We start from the raw sequence: 27,697 nt of genomic DNA on the forward strand, positions 1-27,697 counted from the left end.
ATAGGTTTCCTCACTCTCCCTTCTGTGCTCCTCAGCTCTTTTATCACCTACATGTTGAATACCCTGTGTTGAATTCCCACTGTTTGAAATACCTAGAATAGTAGTTTCTATTTTCCTAATTGGACCCTGACTACTGATAAAATGTGTATGTGTGCATGCGTGTGATATAAGTGAATTTGTATAAAATATTATATAAGCACACGTGTGTGTGTCTGTGTATTCATGGGTGGGTATATAATTCATACAAAAGGAATATTGAGGGATAGGTTTTCCAAGGGAGAATAGAGGGGGGCTTTCAATTTTCTCTCTCTATTTATTTATTTTCTTTTAATTAGATTTTACGACAAGCAACTTTGTAGTTTTAAAACATATAGTTCGTTTTGAATGACTCAAAGTTTCCTAAGTAACTGTCTGCCCATCTGGCGGCAGCTTTAACGTCCTCACAGTTTTACATAGAAAGTATACTAGTATAGTTGCAGTGACTTTATCTATCCACACCTCTAGATAATCCCTCTCCTTAAACAATGTGAGAAATGTATATCTACTTGGATCAACAAAAATATTTCAGGTTTCATATTCTTGTGGCAGATTCTATTTTGTTTGGTGTGATCCAGCATGTTCTATTTCCTCAACATTCACACAGGATATAAAATCACTATATTTCCATCTGATGTCAATATATTCATTCTGCAACTGCTATATCCCATGTTATATGGTTCAAAATGAATGTGAGGAAAGTATGAGAATGCTGTGTTGGTGGGCTTGCCATTTTGTTAGTGCTAAAATTTGTCAACTGCTAATTTTCTAAGGAATAAGATTAAAAGGTGCTCTTAAATTCAGAAACATGAAGGAAGGGCTATAAAGTTATATTGTTGCTCTGACATATTTATAATTCTTAATAGCCCAATAGAGTTTGACAGACTTTATATCAGGATTTCGTTTTCTATCAAAATCCCAGCAATATTCTGGTGATAAGAGTTTAGTGGGTTTATGGAGAAAGAAATACTTGTTTAAGTGACTTTCATCATGCCACACTGCTTCAATGTTATTCCTCTTGTCAATCATGATTCCTTTGAAGCACTCCCTAGCAATATTGAGAACCTGAATGGGAGTGCCACCAAATACAGCAGCATGGTAATAAAAATCTCCCTGACCAATAGGTATATATGCTTCCGATAACTGACTTCTCTCATAAGGTACCTCCATAGGATTTGCGTTATACCAATAAGCATGTAATTGAGCTACTGACTCCCCCAGAGTCTCCAATCCATATTTTCTTAAGAAGATTTGATCCACGTCCATGCAGAAGAGGAAGTCAACTTCATATTGGATGTGATTTACAACATGTTCACTGATAGTCTTCATGCGCATCATACTGACATCTTGCCATCTCCTCTCTCGCTTAATTTCAAAAACTTTCATGGTATGGAGGGGACTCAGCTGTATCCATGGCATGTGGGAGAAGTCATCTGTCAGGACATAAATTATGACTTTCTGGCCAACCATAAAATGTTTATCAGCAGATGCTATAAATCTTCTCAAATAGCGCTCAAGGTATCTGTGAAGTAAATAAGAAATGATTAAGTTGCTCTTCTTATGTTTTAGTGGGACGCATCCTATTTAAACTATACTGACTGTAGTTAATCCAAAAATGCTACTAAGCAACCAAATATTCAATATGCTTCTTGAGGGGTATTTAAGTAGTATAAAATAAAGTGAAATTATCTGCCTTTACTCTCCCTGATGGGGGTCTATGGATCATAGGAGAGAAGAGGAGTTCTTCACGAGAGGGAATGAAACTTGAGTGAGATCAGGAAGCTGCACAGAGCCCAGTGCAAGATGAGAGCTAGTATTCAGGGTGATCAGAATGATGGGAACTTGCTTTGGAGGTTTCAGGCAAGGAAGGTCTTGGGTCATTGCAAGAGCAGTTATTGACATCTGTGGCTTGCTTTATGAGTAGTCAATTATGCATAAACGATCAGAGCGGGTATGATCAGTTCCCCACTTACCTGCACTGTCTTTCTTATTGTGCCTTATGGCCTTTAGTATGGTGGTAAACTTGCTGGATTAGGAAACAAAACTTTCTCATTTCCAGTCTCTCAAGCCAGTAAAAGATGCTCAGAGTAATAAATGGCTCCAGGTAAATTCAAAAAAGGAAAGGTAATCCTATGTGGCTCAGCTTCAAATAATGTGTATGTAATCATTAAAAATGAGTTCTGGATGTTGATCTAAGTGTTAAGAAATACAGCAGATGGGGTCAGGAGAAAACTAAAATTATTAGGTAAATTATGAAAAATATCACTTAAAGTATTCTACTGAGCTGGAAGCTAGTGACTCCAAAGAAATCCAATTTATCTACATTTCTTTTATGGTTAATGCTTTTGTCATGTTTCAGAAATGTTTGCCTCCTCAAGGTAGTGCATATTCTCCTACATTTTCTTCTAGTAGCTTTGTTTTGTCTTTCACATTTAAGTCTATCATTCATTTGAATTAATATTTGTGTATGGTGTGTTATAGGGCTGTTTTGCATTGGTCTCAGCCTATTGATATTGATGCTATTGGCTAGGAATGCCTGGGGACGCTCACCTGGGCTCCTACTACTTGTGGTGAGACCCCCACAGACCTTTCTCCTCTGCCAGACTCAGTGTTGTGGCTGGACTGTCCCTTGTGGGTCATCTTATGGTTTGCAAGATGCACCTCAGGCACAACCATTAGGGAACTCTGAAAAAATGAGGTTTATTACTCACAAGTCCAGGAGGGTATGGCATACTGGGGCCACATAACAAGGTGACAGGAAGAGAGAGAGAGAGGACTTGAGAGTTCTGTTTTATTGGGGTGGAGGGTGGGGTGTCTAGGGCTTCACCAGTTCATTCTTTATTGGCAAATTTAAAACATAAGAGCGGAAATTAAAGCATGGGAAAGGTTACCCAGGGCTTTCTAAAAGGGGAACTTCATGGATGGGGTGGCCTGACTCTTTATCTAGTGGTTTAGCTAGTAACTGTGTCCACAGCTGGCAACATGTTTATTCAAGATGGATGTCTTTGAAATAGATTCCTGGGCAATTAAAAGCTTCATGTCAGGCATTTACAATCAAACAAGCTTATTGTGAGGCACTTACGCTACAATGGGAAACAATTTTTTTTTCAGTTTTTAAAAACTTTCTATTTTGGAATGATATTAGATTTATAGTGAAGTTGCGAATATATTAGAGTTCCCATATCCATCTCCCCACCCTCCCCTAATGCTACTATCTTATGTAACCATGGTACATTTGTCAAAGCTAGAAAATTATCAGTGGTAAAATACTATTAACTAAGCCACAGGTTTTATTTGGATTTCACCAGTTTTCCCCCTAATGGCCTTTGTAGTTTCCAGGATCCAATCCAGGACACACATTGCATTTAGTCATTATGTCTCCTTATTCTCCTCTAGCCTGTGTCAGTTCCTCTCCTTGTTGTTCATGACCCTGATCATTTTGAAAAGAGCCCTGATCAAGTATTCTGCAGAATGGCTGCAATGTGGGTTTTTCTGAAGTTTTCTTAGGTAAAGTTAATTTTAATACAGTCACTTTTATCAGTCTTTTCCTTTATGATTAGTATTTCCTATGTCTTGATTAAGAAATCCTTTCCTAGCCTGAGTTCCTGAAGACATACTATAGTTTTTGCTTTTGCTTTTGGTCTTTAAACTACTTGGGAATTAATGTTTGTATACACTTGTATATGGTATGCTATAGAGGTACAATTTCAATCTTCTCATGTTGACATTGACTTTCTCCAGCATCATTTATGGAAGTCTTTCCCTAGAGATCTACAATATCATTGCTAATAAATATAAAGGCTTTAACATTTGCATGGGGCTTTCTATTTTGTTATATTGACTTATTTGTTTATCCCTGTAGCAAATATTTATATCTAAATGCTCCATAAAGATACTTTCAATCTATCCTCCTGTTTTCAGCTCCACCTATACCCCTAGTTTCAGACAAACTTGATGTCACTAATTCCTGAGACTTTCAGGGGTTCTTTAACACACAGAGGAGGTTTTATGGCGAAGTTAATGAGGCTTTGGTTTCAGTGCCTCTTCACTTACATAGGACCCTTCCAAGACTCAGTGCGTTCTATTGAGGGGATTGGGAAAGAAGCACAAGCTCCATATGTGTCCTGAAGGTAGGAGCACTGCCCCAGCATGGGGTCACTCTCTATGCCCTGTTACAGATCCTGGGGAAGCAACTGGGAGGGATCAGAATGGGTCTGGGGAAGAGGTACACAGGAAGCTTCTTCTGCAATTATTCCTCCCTCCCTTCCTTCCTCTTCCTTTACATTTTTTTTCTTTTTTAAGAATAAATTACGATCAGTATTTAATAATGAGTTACAATAAAGTTGATAAACTATAATTTTAATGGGTCATATGTACATTGTTCAACTTTACTCAATACTTTGTTGTACTTTCTATATATGATTTTGGTATCGGCAGCACTTGCTTCATTAAATGGATTGGGAAGTGTTTCCCTCTTCTTTTATTTTCCAAAAGATTGTGTATTATTGATGTTAATTCTTCTTTAAATATTTGGTATAATTCTCCAGTGAAACCATCTGGGCCTGGAGACTTTGGGAGTCTTTATAATTATGAATTCTATTTCCTCAATAGCTATAGGGCTATTCAAATGATCTATTTCATGTTGGGTGAGTTGTGGCAATTAGTACTTGTCAAGGTCCGTTTCATCTAAGGTGTCACATATATGTGCGTAGAGCATTTTGTAGTATTCCCTGATTATCCTTGTGATGTCTGCAAGGTCTGAGGTGACATACCCTGTTTCCTTCCTGATATTGGTAATTTGTGTCATTTTCTTTCTGTGCCAGACTTTCTGGATAGTTGTGAATTTTATTGATTTTTTCCAAAGAACCAGCTTTTTGTTTCATTGATTTTTCTCTATTGCTTTTCTGCTTTCAATTTCATGGATTTCTGCTCTCATCTTTATTATTTTCTTTCTTCTTCTTGCTTTGGCTTTATTTTGCTCTACTTTTTGCCAATTCTTGAGGTGGGATTAATGATAATCTCCCATTTTCTAGAATAAAAAGCCTGACTATAAAGGAAATTTGGCATTACCTACCTTCCCACAGCAAACACAGTCAACCCCACTGTAATTTTATGATTTGCATAATAATTTTCCAATATTCTTTCATTGTAAGTGCCATCCCACACAACCGGAGCTGACCAGTTGGTAGTAGTCAAGTTTTTGGATGCACTGTGAGAAAGATATAAGAGTTATGAACAAAACACCTTTTAGTAAAACTGCAGTAGATGTTACTAATATATAAAGCCTGTGTCTGATTGCAGCATTTTCTAACTCCTAAACCAAAGCCTTGATGGTTATGATAAACTAGAGAAACAACTTATCAGAAATGGCCAGTCATTAGAAAAGTACACATACAGATTAGTTATACTATGATTCCAAGACATTTGAGGTTACATAGTTGAAATGTCGCCCAAAGTCTAAAGTAATGATTTCCCTTATATTTGGACAAGATCTTCTGGTCTTAGCTTTTTGACATTGGTTATTTTCAGATACCATATTTTGAAAATTTAACATCCCAGTTTTCATAATCTAAAATGCTGCCAGTGCTAATATTACTGCATACCGCCAGAATCAACTTTGTCAGAATTCTGGAAGATAGACAAAGGTTTAAAGGAACCAAGCAAAAGTTAAATGAAGAAAAGGATGACTCAACAGGGTAGGAGTAGGAAAGCTTTATGGTATTTTAACTTAGCCTTGCACCAACTCCCTCCCCAGTGTGGCACTGGTATTGAAAACAGCAAGACGTGTTCTCAGTGTGGTAATCTGATTCTGGAGGGAGAAGTGGATCTGATTCCCAAGGAACTGTGTTTGTCCATTTTACCCATCTGAGAGTTCCTGGAAGGACTGACTCATAGTGCTTTCCTTTGTGTCACTTAACTCAGCACTCTCCCAGAATGGAAAAGTGGCTAAGCAGAGGGTGTTCCTTGAAAAGATTTTAAAAAGGAACACGTCCCTTTCACCTGAGGCAAAAGATTATAAAAGATTCCAAAAAAGTTGGAATAAACACTAAATATGATGAAAGCCTGGGAGGAAAAGTTTGAAAGAGGGTTTTTTTAGAAAGTAAGGGCTTTGACAAGATCCTGTGTATAACAAGGAATTGAGAAATCCATACACGTGCTCAGGGTAGGATGCATGCTCAGAAAAGATCTGTGAAGATCCTCAGCTTTCACCGCTGGGTGATATGTAGGCTCAGTGCAAGCCGGAAGTGAAGGCTAAGGCAGAGTTGTAAATAGCTGGGCTGTGTTGAAGGAGGACCCAAACACAGAGCCAATCTTCAAAGACTATGAGAGGTTTTTACTTTTTCTTTTCTTTTCTTCTGCTTTGGTTCTCCTCCTTCTCCTTCTTTTCCTCCTTCTCCTTCTCTCTCTTCCTCTTCTTCCTGTTCATCCTTTTCTTCCTCTTTCTCTTCCTCTTCTTCTCCTTCTTCTGCCTTCCAACAACCCCTCACCCCCTCAACCTCTGGCTCTAGGCATTTAAGGGAATCTCTGTCAAGCCACTAGCTGACCACAAACTAAATTAACAGAGGCCTCTTAGAACAAACAACAAAGAATACAGACTTTTAGAAAAGTCACTAAACAAACAGCTACAACCCACAGCAAGCAAGAACAACTCTGAGGAGGCGAAAGAATCCGATTTCCAGAATGACCGCATTGTAATATACAAAACCTCTAGTTTTCTACCAAACATTATGAGGCATGCAAAGAAACAAGAACATGTCACAGGAGAAAAAATAACAAAAACTGTACCTGGGGAAGCCCAGACATTGGACTTACTAGACAAAGACTTTAAATCAACCATTTTAAATATGCTGAAAGAGAAAAAGGAAAACATGGACAGAGAACTAAAGGTAATCAGGAGAACACTATCTCAGCAAAAAGAGAATATCCATAAAGAGAGAGAAATTATAAAAAGAAACCATACAGAAAGTCTGGAGCTGAGAAGTATAATAGCTGGAATGAAAAAACTCACTATAAGATCTCAGCAGCAGATTTGAGCAGACAGAAGAAAGAATCAAACATAGACATAACGCTTTAACCAAAAAATAATGGGGCCAGCCCTGGTGGCCTAGTGGTTGTTTGGCATGCTCTGTTTCGGCAGCTGGGGTTTGGTTTCTGGGTGTGGACCTATACCACTTATCTGTCAGTGGCCATGCTGTGGTGGCGGCTCTCATACGAAAAGAGGAAGATTGGCAGTGGATGTTAGGTCAGGGTGAATCTTCCTCAGCAAAAATAAATAAAGAAAGAATTTATTCCTCTCAAATACACATGGAACATTCTCCAGGATAGATTATATGTTAGGCCATAAAACAAATTTCAGTAAACTTAAAATGATTGGAAACATACAAACTATCTTTTCCATTGACAATGGAATGAAATTAGAAATCATTAACTGAAGTAAATCTGGAAAATTCACAAATATGTGGAAATTAAACCACACGCTCTTAACCAATGGGTCAAAGAAAAATCACAAGGGAAATTAGAAAATACATTGTGATGAATAAAAGTGAAAATACAACATACCAAGACTTAACGAGATGCAGTGAGCAGCAGTACTCAGAAGGAGACGTATGGGTGTAAACATCTATATTAAAAAAGAAGAAATATCTCATACCAATAACCTAATCTTCTACCTTAAGGAACTAGGAAAAAAGGAACAAACTAAACCCAAAGCAAGCAGAAGGAAGAAATAATAAAGATTGGAATAGAGACAACTGACATAGATAAAAAGATAAAATAGAATCAATGAAACCAAAAGTTGGTTGTTTGAAAAGATCAGAAAAATTGATAAACCTTTAATTAGACTGACCAAGAGCAAAACAGAGATGACTCAAATTATCAGGAATGGAAATGGGAACATTACTACAGACATTACAGATATAAAAAGGTTTATAAGAGAATACAATGAACAACTATACACCAACACATTAGATAAGCTAGATGAAATGGACAAATTCCTAATAATACACAAACTACCAAAACTGGTTTAAGGAAAAATAGAAAATCTTAATAGACATATAACAAGTAAAGAGATTCTATTGGTAATACAAAATCTTCCAAAAAAGAAAAACCCAGGTCCAGATGGCTTCACTGGTGAATTCTACCAAACATTTAAAGAATTAATGCCAATAATTCTCAAAGAATTATTTCTTCCAAAGAAATAGAAGAGGAGGGACCACTTTCTAACTCATTCTATGAGGCCAGTATTACTCTGATGCCAAAGCCAGACAAAGAGTTCTCAAGAAAAGAACGCTATAGACCCGATATTCATTATGAATATAGGTGCCAAAATCCTCAACAAAATATTAGCAAACTGAATCTGGCAGCATATTAAAATCCCACCATGACCAAGTGGAATTTATTCCAGGAATGCAAGGCTGGTTAAACATACAAATATCAATCAACGTAAAACACCATGTTAGTAAAATGAAAGAAAAACCACATAATCTTTTCTTTTTTTAAAGATTGGCACCTGAGCTAACATCTGTTGCCAATCTTTTTCTGTTTTTCTTCTTCTCCTGAAAACGCCCCAGTACATAGTTGTATATTCTGGTTGTAAATATTCTGGTTATGCTATGTGGGACACTGCCTCAGCATGGCCTGATGAGCAGTGCCATGTCCACACCTGGGATTCAAACTGGTGAAACCGCAGGCCACTGAAGTGGAGTGTGTGAACTTCACCACTCGGCCTTGGGGCCAGCCCCCACATGATCATTTTAATTGATACAGGAAAGGTCTTTGACAAAATCCCACACTCTTTCACCATAAAAATACCCAATAAACTAGAAATAGAAGGGAACTTCCTCAGCATGATAAAGGGCATCTATGTAAAACCCACAGCTGACATCATACTTATTGTTGAGAGACTAAAGCTTTTCCCCTGAAATCAGGAACAAGACAAGGATGTCTGTTTTATGCACTTCCATTCAACATTGTACTGGAAGTTTAGCCAGAGCAATTAGGCAAGAAAAAGAAATGAAAGACATCCAAATTGGAAATGAAGAAGTAAAACTATCTCTACTAGCAGAGAGAATTCTAAGAAATCTACAAAAAAATTATTAGAACTAATAAATATTTCAGGTACAAGATCAATGTGTAAAACTCATTTGTGTTTTCATACACTAGAAATGAACAATCCAAAAGTGAAATTAAGAAAACAATTTCATTTACAATAGGATCAAAAATAATAAAGCATTTAGGAACAACTGTAACCAAGGATGTACAAGATTTCTACAATGAAAACTATAAAACATTGTTGAAAGAGATTAAAGACGGCCTAAATAAATGGAAAGACATCCCACATTTATGGATTGGAAGGCTTAATATTGTTAAGATGACAAGACATCCCAAAGTGATCTACAGATTCAATGAAATTCTTACCTGTAGTGGGTTGAATAGTGCCCCCCAAAATTCAAATCCACTTGAAACTTCAGAATGTTACCTTATTTGGAAATAATGTGTTTTCAGATGTAATTAATTATGATGAGGTCATTCTGAATTAGGTTGGGCCCTAAATCCAATGACAAGTGTCCTTATGAGAAGATAAAAGGACACACAGAGCAGAGACACAGAGAAGAAGGCCACGTGAAGACAGAGGCAGAGATTGGGGTTATGCTACCACAAATGAAGGAACGCTTGGGGGCACCAGAAGCTGGAAGAGGCAGGAAGAATTCTTCCCTAGAGCTTTTAGAGGGAGCATGGCCCTGCTGACATTTTGATTTTGGATTTCTGGACTCTCGAACTGTAAGGAAATACATTTCTATTGTTTTAAGACACTCAGTTTTTGGTAACTAATACATTATCAATTTTCCAACTGCCTTTATTTATTTATTTATTTATTTTGCAAAAATGGAAGTTGAGCCTAAAATTCATAAAGAATTGCAGGAGATCCCAAACAACCAAAATAATCTTGACAAAGAACAAAGTTGGAGGTCTCACTTCCTGATTTTAAAACTTACTACAAAAAGATGGAGTGACGTCAGCATTATGGCAGAGTGAGCTTTCTCGGTAATCTCTCCCCTCCACCACACAAGGAAAAAGACATTCATACTCCAACAGAGGACATCCAAACACAACACAAAAGACATCTGAGAGACCCACACTACCAGACAATGGAGGGTGGGGAGGCAGGAGCCCCCCTCGGAGGAGGGGCGGGGTAAGAGAAAACCTCACTCCCTCCCCAAAAGACTGAGATCTAGGACCACCAGTGGCCTCTGAGAGGGAAGGAACGGGAGAGGGGACGTTCGTTCGTGGGAACATCAAAGATCCCTGAGGGCCCTTGCAGTCTAGGGGAAAGCTCCTACTGAGGTGAAAGCTAATGCAGGGGTGACCTAATCAAGCCAACACCCTAGGAAAGCAGATAGCAAGGGCAAAGCGAGAAAAGGCCATGAGCATGCAGAGGAAAGCAACCCTCCCCCACACCTTCCCAGTGTCAGCTCTAGTGCCTGTGATCTCAGTGGAATGCAGAAGGCTCAGAATATGCGGCTTTTGACCACCACCCAGTGGCCATAGGCAGTAACTGCGACCAAATAATACCACGATGCACAAAAACAGAGGCACGCCCTCTAGCAGTATCAAAAATTATATTAAATCTCCAAACCAGAGAGAAAATGACAGGTACCGAGAAATCAGTCCTGAGGACACAGAAATGTGTAACCTAAATGACAGAGAATTCAAAATAGCTATCATCAAAAAACTCAACGAGTTAAAAGAGAATGTAGAGAAACAATTCAACGACTTCAGGAGCTACTTCACAAAAGAGATTGAAACTATAAATAAGAATCAATAAAAATATTGGCAATGAAAGACACAATGGAAGAGATAAAACAAAATATGGATTCTGTGAATGTTCAAGTGGATGTCATAGAGGAACAAATCAGCATAATCAAGGATAGTCATGTTGAAATGCTCCAGATAGAGGAGGAGAGAGAACTAAGACTATAAAGAGATAAAGCCTCTGAGAAATATCCAACTCAATTAGGAAATGCAACATAAGAATTATAGGTATTCAAGAGGGAGAAGACAGGGAGAATGGAGCAGAAAACTTGTTCAAAGAAATAATATAGAACTTCCGAAACCTAGGAAGGAGATGGAAATCCATGTGGAAGAGTCTATCAGATCTCCTAAATATGTCAATGTGAAAAGACCTACTGGAAGGCATATAGTAGTGAAACTGGCAAAAGTGAATGACAAAGAAAGAATACTAAGGGCAGCAAGGCAGAAGAAAATAACCTACAAAGGAACCCCCATCAAGCTTTCAGTGGATTTCTCTGTAGAAACCTTAGAGGCCAGACGAGACTGGACTGACATATTCAAATCTTTGAAAGACAAAAACTTTCAGCCAAGAATACTCTATCCAGTGAAAATATCCTTCAGGTATGATGTAGAAACAAAAACTTTCCCAGACAAACATAAGCTAAGGGAGATCATAGCCACAAGACCCTCCCTACAGGAAACCCTCATGAAGGAGCTCATACCCAAAAAGAAAAAAGGGAGAAAGGGGTTACAAAGCACAGAGTAGGGAGATAAATAGGTAGACAAAATCAGAAAATCATAGCTATACATCAGAACAGGTTAGCAAATACTAAAGAATAGCATTAAAGATAAAGGGAAGGAAAACACCCAAACCAAACATAATCTTGTCATTTTAATCACAAACTCACAACACAAGATGGAATAAGATGTCAGCAAAACAACTTAGGAGGGGAAGACGAAAGGGACTGAATCGGTTTGGTCTAAGGAAATAAGAGGCCATCAGAAAATGGACTGTGTTATCTATGAGATTTTGAATACAAATCTCATGGTAACCACTAAACAGAAAAGCAGAATAGAGACACAAATAATAAATAAGGAGAAAATGAAGAAACACAACATAAAAAAAATACACAACTCAATTGGTAGACCAAAATACACAGTACGGGAAACAAAGGAAATGCTGGAGAACTGGAAAATGAGTGATAAAATGGCAGCATTAAGCCCTCATATATTGATAATCACCCTAAACATAAATGGATTGAATTTTCCAATAAAAAGACACAGAGTAGTAAGATGGATTAAAGAACAAGACCCAACAATATGCTGCCTCCAGAAAAGACATCTCAGCTCCAACAACAAACACAGGCTCAGAGTGAAGGGATGGAAGACAATACCCAAAACTAATGGCAAATAAAAGAAAGCAGGTGTCACAATGCTTATATCAGACAAAGCAAACTTCAAGGTAAGACAGGTAAAGAGAGACAAAGAGGGGCAGTATATAATGATCAAAGGGACACGCCATCAAGAAGAAATAACACTTATAAATATCTGTGCACTCAACACAGGAGCACAAAGTACATAAAGAAACTATTAACAAACCTAAAAGAAGATATTAATAATAATGCAATAATAGTAGGGACCTCAACACTGCACTCGCATCAATGGATAGACGATCCAGACAGAAAATCAACAAGGAAACAGTGGAATTAAATGAAAAGCTAGACCAGTTGGGCTTAATAAAACATATATTGAACACTCCATCCAAAAACAGCAGAATACACATTCTTCTCAAGGGCACACAGAACATTCTCAAGCATAGACAATATGTTGGGAAACAAGGCAAGCCTCAATAAATTTAAGAAGATTGAAATAATAAGAAGCATCTTTTCCAATCACAATGCTATGAAGCTAGAAATTAATTACAAGAAAAAGGCTGAGAAAGGGACAAAGATGTGGAGACTAAACAGCATGCTACTGAACAAACAATGAATCACTGAAGAAATTAAAGGAGAAATCAAAAAATATCTGTAGACAAATGAAAATGAAAACATACCATACCAACCCATGAGAGGCATCAAAAGCCATATTAAGAGGGAAATTCATTGCAATACAGGCTCACCTTAACAAATAAAAAAAAAATCCCAAATAAGCAACCTCAAACTACACCTAACTGAATTAGAAAAAGAAGAACAAAGCCCAAAGTCAGCAGAAGGAGAGAAATAATAAAAATCAGAGCAGAAATAAATTCTATTGAAACAAAAAAAGGCAGTAGAAAGGATCAATGAAACAAAGAGCTGGTTCTTTGAGAAGATAAACAAAATTAATAAACCCCTAGCCAGACTTACAAAGGAAAAAAGAGAGAAAGCTCAGATAAATAAAATTAGAAATGAAAGAGAAGAAATAACAGTGGATACCACAGAAATACAATAGATCATAAGAGAATACTACGAAAAGCTATATGCCAACAAAATGGACAATCTGGAAGAAACAGATAAATTCTTAGACTCTTACAACCTCCCAAAGTGGAAGCAATAATAGATAATCTGAATAGACCAATGACAAGTAAAGTGATTGAAACAGTAATCAAAAGCATCCCAAAAAATAAAACCCCAGGACCAGATTGCTTCCCTGAAGAGGATTTAATACCTACCCTTCTCAAGCTATTCCAAAAAATTAGGGAAGATGGAATGCTTCCTAACACATTCTATGAGGCCAACATCACTCTGATACCAAAGTCTGACAAGGACAACAAAAAAAGGAAAACTACAGGCCAATATTGCTGATGAACATAGACGCAAAAATCCTCAGCAACATATCGGCAACCCAAATACAGCAGTACATCAAAAAGATCATACATCATAACCAAGTGGGATTTATACCAGGGACACAGGGATGGTTCAACACCTGCAAATCAATCAATGTGATACACCACATTAACAAAATGAGGAGTGAAAACCACATGATCATCTCAGTGGATGCAGAGAAAGCATTTGACAAGATCCAACAGCCTTTTATGATAAAAAAAAAAAACCTCTTAACAAAATGGGGATAGAATGAAATTACCTCAATATAATAAAGGTCATATATGACAAACCCACAGCCAATATCATACTCAATGGGGAAAAACTGAACGCCATCCCTCTGAGAACAGGAACAAGACAAGGATGCCCATTATCACCACTCTTATTCAACATAGTACTGGAGGTTTTGGCCAGAGCAATTAGGCAAGAGAAAGCAATAAAAGGAATCCCAATACGTCGTGAAGAAGTGAAACTCTTGCTGTTTGCAGACAACATGATCTTATATATAGAAAACCCTAAAGAATCCATTGGAAAACTAATAGAAATTATTAACAACGTTAGTAAAGTTGCAGGGAACAAAACCAACTTACAAAAATCAGTTGCATTTCTATACCCTAGTAATGAACTTACAGAAAGAGAATTGAAGAATACAATTCCATTTACAATTGCAACAAAAAGAATAAATTATCTAGGAATAAATTTTACCAAGGAGGTGAAGGACTTATACCATGAAAACTATAAGATGTTATTGAAAGAAATAGATGATGACATAAAGAGAAGGAAAGAGATTCCCTGCACATGGATTGGAAGAATAAACATAGTTAAAATGTCCATACTACCCAAAGCAATCTACAGATTCAATGCAATCTCAATCAGAATTCCAGTGACATTCTTCACAGAAATGGAACAAAGAATCCTAAAATTCATATGGGGCAACCAAAGACCCCGAATTGCTAAGGCAATCCTGAGAAAAAAGAACAAAGCTGGAGGCATCACGATCCCTTACTTCAAAATGTACTACAAAGCCACAGTAATCGAAACAGCATAGTACTGGTACAAAAACAGGCACACAGATCAATGGAACGGAACTGAAAGCCCAGAAATAAAACCGCACATCTACGGACAGCTAATCTTTGACAAAGGTGCCAAGAACATACAATGGAGAAAAGATAGTCTCTTCAATAAATGGTGTTGGGAAAATTGGATAGCCACATGCAAAAGAATGAATGTAGACCATTATCTCACACCATACACAAAAATAAACTCAAAATGGATCAAAGATTTGAAGATAAGTCCTGAAACCATAAAACTCCTGGAAGATAATATAGGTAGTACACTCTTTGACATTGAACTAAAAAGGATCTTTTCAAATATCATGTCTTCTCAGACAAGGGAAACAAAAGAAAAAATAAACAACTGAGACTTCATGAGCCTAAAGAGCTTCTGCAAGGCAAAAGAAACTAGGATCAAAACAAAAAGACAACCCACCAATTGGGAGAAAATATTTGTAAATCATGTATCTGACAAAGGGTTAATCTCCATAATATATAAGGAACACATACAACTTAACAACAAAAAAACAAACAGCCAGATCAAAAAATGGGCAGACAATATGAACAGACATTATTCCAAAGAAGATATACAAATGGCCATTAAACAGATGAAAAGATGTTCAACATCACTAATCATCAGGGAAACGCAAATCAAAACTACACTAACATACCACCAGACACCTGTTAAAATGGCTATAATCACTAAGACTAAAAATAACAAATGTTGGACAGGGTGTGGAGAAAAGGGAACCCTCATGCACTGCTGGTGGGAATGCAAACTGGTGCAACAACTATGGAAAACAGTACGGAGATTCCTCAAAAAACTAAAAATAGAAATACCACATGACCCAGCTATCCTGGTACTGCATTTCTACCCAAACAAGGTGAAATCAACAATCCAAAGTAACATATGTACCCCTATGTTCATTTCAGGACTATTCACAATAGCTGAGACATAGAAACAATCCAAGTGGCCATCAACCGATGACTGGATAAAGCAGAAGTGGTATGTATATACAATGGAATACTACTCAGCCATAAAAAAGACAAAATCATCCCATTTGCAACAACATGGATGGACTTAGAGGGAATTATGCTAAGCGAAATAAATCAGACTGAGAAAGAAAAACACCATGTGATTTCACTCATATGTGGAATATAAACAAACATATGGACAAAGAAATAGTTCAGTGGCAGTGGTTACCAGGGGAAGGAGGGTGGGGGTGAGCACAGCGTGTGAAAGGGAACACTTATGTGGTGACAGACAAGAAATAATATACAACTGAAATTTCACAAGGCTGTAAACTATTATGAACTCAATAAAAAAACTTACTACAAAGATACAGTAATCAAAACAGTGTGGCATTGGCATAAGGGTGGACATAGAGATCAATGGAATAGAAATGAATCTGTAATAAACTCATATGACTATGATCAATTGATTTTAAATGAAGGTGTTAAGACCAGTCAATGGGGAAAGAACATCTTTTCAACAAATTGTGCTGGGACAACTGAATATCCATGACTATTCATGAAAAAAAAATGAAGTTGTACTCCTATCTCACACCATATACAAAAATTAACTAAAAATGTATCAAAGACCTAATGTAAGAGCACAGATTATAAAACTCTTAGAAGAAAACTGCAGTAAATTTTCAGGATCTTGGATTTGGTAATGATTTTTTAGATATGACGCCAAAAGCACAGGCATCAAAGGAAAAAAATAGATAAATTGGAATTCGTCAAAAAACAAAATTTTGCACATCAAAGGACACTAACACGAAAGTGAAAAGACAACCCACAGAATGGGAGGAAATATTTTAAATCATATATAAGAGTCTCATATCTAGAATATATAAAGAACTTTTATAACACAACATTAAAAAGTCAAACAACCCAATTTAACAATGAGCAAAGGATTTGAATAGACATTTCTATCTATATGCAAATGGCCAATAAGCACATGAAAAGATGCTTAACATCATTAGTCATTAGAAAAATGCAAATCAAAACTACAATGAGATACCATTTCCCACACTCTAGGATGGCCATAATAAAAACAAAACCCCCCAAAACATAAAGTAACACGTGTTGGAAAGGATGTGGAGAAATTCAAACCCTCGTACACTGTTGGTGGGAATGTAAATTGGTGCAGCTGCCATGGAAAACAGTTTGGTGGTTCTTCAAAAAGTTCCACATAGAATTACTATGTGACCCAGTAATTCCACTGATAGCCAAGAGAATTAAAAACACTCACTTAAATTAAAACCTGTTCACAGCACCATTAGTCATAATAGACAAAAAGTGGAAACAACCCACTGTCCATTAACTGATCAATACAATATGTCCACAAAATGGAGTATTATTCAGCTACAAAAGGGGATAAAGTACTGATATGTGCTACAACATAGATGAACCTTGAAAACATGCTAAATGAAGGAAGCCAGACATAAAAGGCCACATGTTAAACTCCTTTCATATGAAATGTCCAGAATAGGCAAATCCAGAGAGACAGGAAGCAGATGAGTGTTTTTCAGGGACCGGGCAGAGGGGAATGAGGAGTCAGGGCTTAATGGGTACAGGGTTTCTTTTTGGTGTGATGGGGATATTCTGGAATTGGATAGTGGTGATAGTTGCACAACATTGTGAAGATACTAAAAGCCACTGAATTGTACATTTTAAAATAGTTAAAATGGTGAATTTCATATTATGTGAATTTTATGTTAATAAAAAAATAGTAAACCACAGAGGCGAATATTCCATAATATATAAATAATGATGAGATTGTATCTAGAAGATAAAGAGAACCTCTTCATATCTATAAGAAAAAGAAAGACAATCCAATGGGGTGGCGGGGAGATATGAACCGGCATTTTACAAAAGTGAATATCCAAGTGGCCAATATTCATATGAAAAGGTGTTCAACCTTAATGGTCATCAAGGAAAAAAGATGAAAAATGCAATGGGAACTGAAGTGCTCTTGGAAGAAAAAGATTCTACTAACTATTTCAAACCCTGTTATGGACTGAATTGTGTCTCTCCCAAATTCATGTTGAAGCCCTAATCCCCAGTGTGACTATTTGGAGACAGGGCCTTTAGAGAGGTAATTAAGTTTAAATGAGGTCATACGGATGGGGTCCTAATCCAATAGGACTGGTGTCCTTACAAGAAGAGAAAGAGACACCAGGAGTGCATGAACACAGAGAAAAGGCCATGTGAGGACACAGCAAGAAGACAGCCACCTGCAAGTCAAGGAGAGAGGCCTTGGGAGAAACCAAACTTACTGACACCCTGATCTTTGACTTCCAGCCTTCAGAAGTGGGAGCAAATAAATTCTTGTTGTTTAAGCCAAAAAACCCCACAATGCTATGGGAACTGGATTTCATCAGTAGCCTATTTGGAGTCTATTTAAATGATGATATGGTTCTCTTCTTTGTTCAGTTGTTGGGATGAATCATCACCTTGAATTATGAAGACATGCCTTGCTTGTCTTGTTAGGGGGATTCTGTGTCAGTTATTAAGCTCTTGTCTTTCACAACTAAACCCACCACACTGTACTCTGCACTATTATGCTGAGCTGGACTCTGCAAACCACATCTCTCCTTTGACAGTGGGCACCCATTTTATAAAGTGTAATCAAAGTGCTCGCCAACCTTTGGAATGCCAGTTGTGGTATTGTTGTCATCTATTAGCTTCTATTGAGCAATCTATGGATCCACCTCACATGTGTTAGATTGGGAATTCTCACCTGGGAAGAAACCAGTCTGACAGCTTTAATTCTTCTGATTGAGTATCCACAGACCTACAGGAAAAATAATGCAGTCAGACTATATCTACTAGAGTTTGAGATAATCCAATGTCTATGAAATCATGGGCTGTTTTATAATAAGATGTAAAATGCAAAATAAGTATGAAGCATTAAGAAAAACGATGATGAACTTTGACGGTAGTGGTGTGGAAAATTCATGATTCCCAGCCTCAACTTAACTCTCTGTGCTGCCCAGAAATTTTTGCGTTTCCACAGTTCTCATTTCCCTTCTTCTAAAAAATAGCAGCCATTAGTGAAATCTCCCGCAACTTTCTACCACCTCACCTCCAAATTTACCTATAATGCTTAATTTTTTTGCTTCAATCACAATGGAACTATATTCCTACTTTTGTCAAAAGTTAGCCTTAAATACCCTGTCTGCTCAGGAGCCTTGGTTTGATAATTATTCTCAGAATCATTTCTCCTAGGCCTTCTATTTGATCAATTGATGCTCTTCTGGGCATTTCCCTGTGGCTTCAGATTTTTACGTCCAACTAGTCTTCTCCCAGGAATTTAAGACTCGTATATCCAACTGTGTTCTGAAGCCTTCTATTTGAAGTTTGCACAAACACCACACAGTGAAGATGTTTCCTGTTACAGTCTGTGTCTCTTCCCCGAAGTAGGTCCTCTTCATAGGTTGCCTTATCTCACGGGATCTGCTTGCATTGGCAAGGTAGAAATATGAGAGTCATTCTGCACTGACAGCACTCCCAAATCCCAACATCACATCCATCATTAAACCCCGCTGGTTTTACCTCCAAAACAGCTCCCAAATCCAGCCCCTATCTCCCTTCCCTGCTGCCACAGGACTTCCAGTCACCTTCATCTCTTGTCTGGGCTCCTGCAAGAGCCTCCTAATTGGTCTCACTCTTTGTTCACTTTAAAAAAGACTTAGTAGTATGAAAAATTTCAAAGGTACACAAATGTAAAGAAAATAATATAATGAACCTCCATATTCCCCTCCCCCCAGAATTAGCAACATGCTACCCTTTCTGCCTGTCTCTGCATTGCCCCTTTTCAACCCATTCTCCACATTTCCACTCTGCTTCCAGTGTTATGTTTCTGAAGCTCCAGTGTTAGCATGTCATTATTCTGTTTAACAGTGTGCAGTGGCTTCCCGCTGTCCTAAGGATCGTGTCCACATTCCTTATATGGGCATAATATTCTGCATGATCTGACCCTTCACACTGTTCCAGCCACTCCTACCTAGCCCCACGCTTATAGTTTTCCAGGTTCCCTGGCCATTTTTTATTTCCTTAAACATGCCACAACTTCAACCAGCTAATTCCCACATAGCCTTCAGGTCTCACTTTAAGTATTCCTTCCTAAGGGAAGTAGTCCCTAATCTGCTAGATGAGGTTGAATTCCCTTTGTTAATAGCTAATACATATTAACTACTTTCCTAAGGATCATCTAATTTAATCCACAGAGCACTCCTATGAGATAGGTACTATTCTTATTAATATTTTCCCATTTTACTAGATAAGGAAACTGAGGCACAAAGAGCTTTTATTGTGTTGCCCATCGTCACACAGTAGGTGGAAAGACAAGCAGGTGTACCTGAGTCCTTACTCCTCCGCCTTGTGATGTACTCTAATGGCACCCTGGCTAGGACACCTCTGGAGAGCTGATCCCAGGCTGAGCTAATGAGGGGATTGGGCAGCTCTGGAGCTGAGTTGTATGTCATGAGACTGTCTTTGTGCCTATGTACACAGACAGGAGTAACTGCAGTGTCAGGTGTGACTGAGATGTGGCATTCTACCCGGGCCCCCACTTCCGTTGACAGCGATGAGTCTAGATGACGAGTATTAGTATGTTAAAGCTATAGAGTTCCAATGCTAAGGAGGACTAATGTTACTAAGAGAACGATTGTTAGATTGTATTACATTGACTACTTTTTTGCCAGAAAACATGTAAATCCATTCCTTCTCCCAGCCTCTGCTGCAGCAGTCTTATCTTGAATGTTCCCACCTTTGCCTTGGGCTTTCCTGCTGTTTTCAGGTGGTTGAAAGTTACTGTCCCCTGTTAGCCATGGCCATATAGAGAGGAAACATACTCTGCCCAGTACATAACAACCTTCTTGTTTCGTTATTTTCAAGCATAGCACAGCTCGCCCAAGTATGGAGTCATGGTCTTAGTGGGGGTGTTGTAAATCATAGAACCGTCAGAGAGACAAGGCCCCTGAAAGCAACAAGCATCAGAAAGGGAGGTTGCTTTCACTGTACTATGTGGGTTCCCATGACTATAGGGAGAAACAGAAGAACATTTTATGATTTGGGATCTTGCACAATCTTTGGGGAAGTTTTCCTGTCTACACACATTCTGATGGCATGATTTTGTAGGTGGCATGTGGTTAATAAGTTTCTTGAGAGTCTTTTAGCAAAGACTTTACTCCTGTGTGTTTTCCCAGAGCCTTAAAAGGCCCACGGGCCCTGGAAGCTGGGTTCTGGCTCCTGTAACACGTTCCCCTAACCAGATCCCACTCCTCTATCAGAGACGGCACTCTGCCAGTCTGCTCTTTCTTTGACTCCTAGTACTCTGACCTTAAACAAATTTCTCTCTGACAAGCATCTGTAAAATTGCTTTGGTTTACTCTGCCTGCAGGAACTAAGGATTCACATGTACTCTATTGCCCTCCAATCAGGTTTGTTCTCAGGAAGGGATCATAACATATTTGTAAATAAAGACTTACCAGCACCGATACACCCTCTGTAGTTTCTTTGGGCTTAGGATAAATGAAAAGCATTATATTAGTTTTAAACTTATATAAAGAATTCCCACATTTAAGATGACTAGAGTTATATTCCATCAATCCATTCATTTTATTCCCTAATATTTAATGAACAGGTAATGTTGTGGAGGGAAAGTTTGTGTCCCCCTCAAATTCATATGTTGAAATCCTAACCCCTAATATGTTGGTATTAGGAGGTGGGACCTTTGGGAATGATTAAGTCATGAGGTTGGAGCCATCCTGAATGGGATTAACACCTTATAAAAGAGATCACAGGGCCAGCCTGGTGGCGTAGTGGTTAAGTGCGCACGTTCCGCTTTGGCAGCCCAGGGTTCGCCGGTTCGGATCCCGGGTGTGGACATGGCACCACTTGGCAAGCCATGCTATGGCAGGCATCCTACATATAAAGAAGAGGAAGATGGGCTTGGATGTTAGCTCAGGGCCAGTCCTCCTCAGCAAAAAGAGGAGGATTGGCAGCAGTTAGTTCAGGGCTAATCTTCCTCAAAAAAAAAAAAAAAAAAAGAGAGATCCCAGAAAGCTCCCTTGCCTCTTCTGTCATGTGAGGACACAGTGAGAAGATGGCCATCTATGAACCAGGAGGCTTCACCAGACGCCAGATCTGCCAATGCCTTGATCTTGGACTTCCCATCCTCCAGAATTATGAGAAATAAATTTTTGGTGTTCATAATCCAATGAGTCTACGGTATTTCGATATAGCATTTCAAACAGACTATGACACATGCTATGTGCCAAGCACATTGTTGGTTATAGAGATACAGTAATGAATATGATAAAAATCACTGCAGTTAAGGACCTCATATGCTATATCTTAAAACAAAAAACGAAAGACGATGAATTCTATGAGGTAGAAATGAAAGAGAAGCTTACTTAATATCATTACAACAATGAAATTAACTAATTGCCAATGAAATCTTTCTATTTGTCTCAAATATGTGGAGGGCGAATACATATATAGTGCCTGAAGCCACCAATATTAGGAACGTTTCTTAAAGAAGATGCCACCTATTTAAAAATGGCAGTTTCTCTGTAACATTTTCTAACATTACACTGCCATAATTACAAGGTTACTGTCTTGGTAGCTTCACATTGCTTCTCCTCACACACATGGGCCTACAAAAACTACACTTAGCTTTGATCCCATTAGAAACAAAGAATTTTTATGCTGAACCATAAAAATTTATGCTGATATATTTGGGTATCATTTGAGTATATTTGGGTCGATACATTTGATGCTGATTTATTCAAGCCTATCACCTTTCCGACATACCAGATCCTTACCAAACGCCAGAATAAAATATTCATTAATTTTTTTAAAGTTACCTGATATGACACTTTCTATGTAAGGCCCATAGAAACAATGAAAGCAATAACAGTTTAATTGTTTTTCTTTTGTATCTCATTCTTTTCTGAGAGGAAAAAAGAAACAGATAAAAGTAGATTAAATAAAGTACAACGTATACAAAGTAAGAAGTGTTGAATCCTGCCTCCCCATGACTTAAACTAGATGATTTAATAGATATTCGCTAGGATTGAAGGCACTTTTGGTCCTTGGATATCTCTCTATATGAAAACAGGGTTGAGGCGGTGGAGACACTGTTTATTTGAGCTATCTGCCCAAAGTCTTAGGACTCACGTGGTCTGAGCTGACCTTGACACAAGATGTCTCACAACCTTAATTTGTCTTTTCTAAGTACAAAGGGCTTTCCTTACCCAAACAAAAAATACAAATACCACTTCCCAGTCTAACTCACAGGGTGAGGTGTCAGAGAAAAGAGATAATTATGAACATACTTAAAGAATTGAATAGTTATGAAGGAACTTATTATTCTTAATTAAATAATATTATGCAGTTGCTCACTCCATGAAAGATGATATGACTGATAAGAGCATAAAATATATGTCCCTTCTCAAATGTATTTGAACATAAAATTGACTCAGAGCACTAACTGGAGGCTAAAGTATAACTTTTAGATTATTTGTGCATCGACCTTGGAATTTTAGCCATCAGGTTTATAAAACTCCTTTGTGGTATTTAATCTGTGCAATATGAAATTGTCTGTGTGCAGAAAAGGAATTGGATGTGGCTCACTTTTGATGAAATTCAGGACAAACTCTTACCTCTCGTTTTCCTAAGATCAGATAAGAATTTTATACAGCTTCTATCCTTGCAGATTTAACATTCATGGTACAGTGGTTTGGGAAGACGTGGAGAATCTCAAGAGGGCAGACAGTTTTCAAGCAGAACATTTTGAGACCTTTGAAAAATCACGAAGCAGATAACCTAGTGTTGGTTCTATGGCACTCTCTGGTTTGTGTGTTTATCACTTCAGGCTTCTGTGAATGATGTCATCAGATTCTCTTTTGATGATGAAAGAACTAGATACTTGCTATCATAACAATACATATGCCACTAGCTTCTCTTTGTCATTACCAGAGGACTAGATTTTGTCCCATTTAAAAAAAAATAGAGCCATTTAAATTCCTTTCTTGAGGATTTTTTTCAAGGTTTATAATCCTTTTCTTTTTTTTTTTTTTTTTTTTTGGTGAGGAAGATTGTGCCTGAGCTAAAATCTGTTGCCAATCTTCCTCTCTTTGCTTGAGGAAGATTGTTACTGAGCTAACATCTGTAGCAATCTTCCTCTATTTTGTATGTGGGATGCCACCATAGCATGGCTTGATGAGCTGTGTGCAGGTCCACGCCTGGGATCTGAACCTGTGAACCCCGGGCTGCTGAAGCGGAGCATGCAAACCCAACCACTCCACCACTAGGCCAGCTGTATAATACATTTTTAATTGAAGTATAATTTATATAAATTAAAACACATGCAATTAGGTGTATAGTTCATTGAGTTTGTTACCCATGTGCATATGTGTGTAAAACCGACTCTGATTAAGATATGGAACATTTCCATGACTCCAGTAACTTTTCTTGTGCCCCTTGAGTTACACTCTTTGCATTTGGCTTTTTTCACTCCAAGGTTTTGCAGCTCACTCAAGTTGTTGTGTTTCTCACACCATACAAAAAGTTAATACAAAATGACTTATAGGGGGCCAGCCCGGTGGCTCAGAGGTTAAGTTTGCACATTCCACTTTGGCAGCCTGGGGTTCACCGGTTCAGATCCCGGGTGCGGACATGGCACTGCTTGGCAAAGCCATGCTGTAGTAGGCGTCCCACATATAGAGGAAGATGGGCACTGATGTTAGCTCAGGGTCAGTCTTCCTCAGCAAAAATGAGGAAGATCAGCAGCAGATGTTGGCTCAGAGCTAATCTTCCTCAAAAAAAAAAAACAAAAAACAAAACCAAAATGAATTATAGATCTAAGCATAAAAGCTAAAGTCACAAGCTTTTAGACAAAAACATAGGAGGATATCTTTGTAACTTAGGGGTAAGATAAAGGTCTCTTAGGTAACAGAAAACAACTAAAAAATGATAAATTATACATCATCAAAACTAGAAAACTTTGGTTCATTAAAAGACACCTTTAAAAAAAATGAATAAGTAAGCCATTACTATTCACCAAAGATTTCAGTTACCTGAAATGATACATACCATACATGATCCATACAGGAAATAAAATCCATATCCATGTTAGAAATTTCCTATTGATTTCCATTCTTCCTAGAAAGAAAAAGGGAGATAATGAAGGAGGATAATTAAAATAAACTAATACAGAATTAGAGTCTGTTTTAGGTCACAGTAGAGTGGATTACACCAGACTAATGCTCTCATAGATGACAGTCATAAGCTCTGGATGAAATTTTTTAAAAAAAGGTTAAATAAAACTATTTGAAGGCCAAGGAGAGGGACCAAAAACAGGCTGTCTTTGAAGGTGGGAAGTGTGTTGGGTAAAATTCACGTTCATACAGCTTTTCCTTTGAGGTTATCCCCCCATTCACACAGAGCTGGGTGGCTAGAACTCACATAGAAATACTGGAGGAGTCAGAGGATGGAGTTGGTAGGTATAAAGGAGGCTGAAAAGTAATAGAGAAAATCCCAGAAAGATGGAGACACAGAGTGGGGTACCCCAAATCAGCATAGAAACTCTGACCAAAACCTTGGATAACAACATGCAGAGCAAAGACTGAAGTTTCCTCAGGAAACAGCAACTTCTGAAAGGCTATAAAAATGGAGCGATATCAGCTGATGCCCCCTACAGGAGAAATGGGGGTTGGAATTTGAGTCCAGCCCAGTTAACTATCTGTTCATACAAAAATCAGCACTTTTCAGAGGAAAATAAGAGAATCCATAGACTCTACAACATGTCATCCATAACGTCAGGGATTCATTTTGAAAAGTTACTAGACATGCAGAGAAACAGGAATATGTGACCCACAGTGAAGAGCAATGAACCCCAATGTAACTCAGATGTTGGAAGTGGTAAACAAGAACTTTAAAGCACCTATTATAAAAACGTTAGGATTTAATGTAGAACTTGGTCAAAATGAAGGAACAGATTGGAATTCTCAGCAAGAAAGGGAAGCTATTAAAAAATGGACATTCTAGAACTTTAGCTATATTTGAAATGAAAATGTTAGTAGATGGGCTTACAAACAGATTGCATACTGTAGAAGAAAAGGTCAGTGAAATGAAAGACAGATCAAGGTTATGTGAAAAAGAGAGGAAATAAAAATCTATTTACATTTAAACTGTAATCAGAAGCTACCTCAGCCACCCACGTGTGGAAGTTTCTACACTCTCTCCCATTGACAGTCTCTCCAAGTTGGGGGCCTTCTGGAGGAGGGAAAATGTAGGGGCACCCAAGGGATGTAACACTCCCTTAGACAAATAAGGTGGTGAGGCATGAACAGGCATAATAATATTTTAAAATCCGTTTTAAAGCCCATCTACTTTCAGGAAGTGTTTGAGATGGCTTATGGTTAAGAAGGTATGGTTACAATAAACAGAGAAACAATATGCAAGAATAAAAAAAAAGGAATAGAAAGAGAAACATTTATTTAGTCACTCAGGTATGTATTTTCACATGATCTTGGTCATCCCACCCACTCCATGAGAATAAAGATTTTACATTTATTTTTATTTACATTTAAAGTAATTACTGATAAGGAAGGACTTATCTCTGTCATTTTGCTATTTGTTTTCTATATGCCTTATAGCTTTTTTCATCCTTTATTTCCTGCATTACTGTCTTCTTTTGTGCTTAGTTGATATTTTTGTAGTGAAATATTTAAATTCCTGTCTTGAGGCCAGCCCTGTGGCATGGTGGTTAGGTTCAGCGTGTTTTGCTTCGGCAGCCTGGGTTTGTGGGTTTGGATCCTGGGTGTGGAGCTACACCACTCATCAGCTGCACTGTGGCAGCAACCCACAGAAAAAAGTAGAGGAGGATTGGCACAGATGTTAGCTCAAGGTTAATTGTCCTCAGCAAAAAATGAGAAAGATTAGCAACAGATGCTAGTGTGGATCTAATCTTCCTCAGCAAAAAAAAAAAAAAAAATCCAGTCTCATTTCCTTTTGTGCATATTCTTCTTCTTCTTTTTTTTTTTTTTTTTGAGGAAGATTAGCCCTGAGCTAACATCTGCTGCCAATCCTCATCTTTTTTTTTTTTTTCCTGAGGAAGACTGGCCCTGAGCTAACATCCATGCCCATCTTCCTCCACTTTATATGTGGGACGCCTACCACTGCATGGCTTGCCATGCAGTGCCATGTCTGCACCTGGGATCCGAACTGGTGAACCCCAGGCCACTGAAGCAGAACATACACACTTAACCACTGTGCCACTGGGCCAGCCCCCTTTTGTATATTCTATCGCTGTTTTCTTTGTGGTTATCATGGGAATTTCATTTATTATCCTGAAGTTATAACACTCAAATTAGAATTTATACCAGCTTAACTTCAATAACATACCAAAACTCTGTTCCTTTACAGCTGCAACCCCACCTCTTTTGGTTAGTCATGTTGCAAAAGTACCTCTGTATACATTGTGTGCCCAAAAACATAAACTAATAATTCTTTTAAATGCATTGATCTCTTAAACATGTGGAAGACAAAATTTGAAGTTACAAAGCAGAGTTATAATAGTATTAGCTTTTAGGCTAGTAATTTTTTTTAAAAAATGTATTAGTCTCTTAAATAATGTAGGAAAAAAAGTGGAGTTACAAACTGTTGTTACAATACTAGCTTTAATAATTGCTCATTTATTTACTTTCATTGAGATCTTTATTTCTCCATATTGTTTTGACTTACTGTCAAATATCTTTTCATTTCACCCTGCAAGACTCCCTTCTGGCCTCCAAAGTTTCTGAGGAGAAATTGCCTGTAATCTTATTTGCAACAGTGTATAGGATGAGTCACTTCCCTCTTGCTGCTTTCAAGATTCTCTCTTTGTCTCTATCTTTGTTTTTCAAAAGTTTGTTTATAATATTTCTTGTCTCGTGTGGGTCTCTTTGAGTTCATCTTACTTGGAGTTCATTGAGCTTCTTAGGTGTTTATAGTCATGTC

At 37.9% G+C, this 27,697-nt stretch overlaps 1 protein-coding gene across 3 annotated transcripts; it reads right to left on the minus strand.

Annotated features, from left to right (window-relative positions):
• Positions 1-155: 155 nt before the first annotated feature.
• Positions 156-27,611, minus strand: LOC124235464 (N-acetyllactosaminide alpha-1,3-galactosyltransferase-like). 3 transcript variants are annotated; one of them, XM_046653520.1, is made up of 8 exons: positions 27,443-27,611; positions 24,791-24,859; positions 23,359-23,495; positions 22,561-22,646; positions 21,181-21,213; positions 18,429-18,482; positions 5,111-5,245; positions 156-1,558 (listed from the first exon to the last, which is right to left on the minus strand). In XM_046653520.1, the coding sequence occupies exons 4-8, from the start codon at positions 22,638-22,640 to the stop codon at positions 865-867; spliced, it is 996 nt and encodes a 331-aa protein (XP_046509476.1). In that variant the 5' UTR covers positions 22,641-22,646; positions 23,359-23,495; positions 24,791-24,859; positions 27,443-27,611; the 3' UTR covers positions 156-864. The 3 variants fall into 3 exon arrangements, with proteins under 3 accessions (XP_046509476.1, XP_046509470.1, XP_046509484.1); XM_046653514.1 differs by lacking the exon at positions 23,359-23,495; XM_046653528.1 differs by lacking the exons at positions 22,561-22,646; positions 23,359-23,495.
• Between the last annotated feature and the right edge of the window lie 86 nt (positions 27,612-27,697).

The sequence above is a fragment of the Equus quagga genome, chromosome 1 (genome assembly GCF_021613505.1).
Source record: "Equus quagga isolate Etosha38 chromosome 1, UCLA_HA_Equagga_1.0, whole genome shotgun sequence".
Lineage (NCBI taxonomy): Eukaryota > Metazoa > Chordata > Mammalia > Perissodactyla > Equidae > Equus > Equus quagga.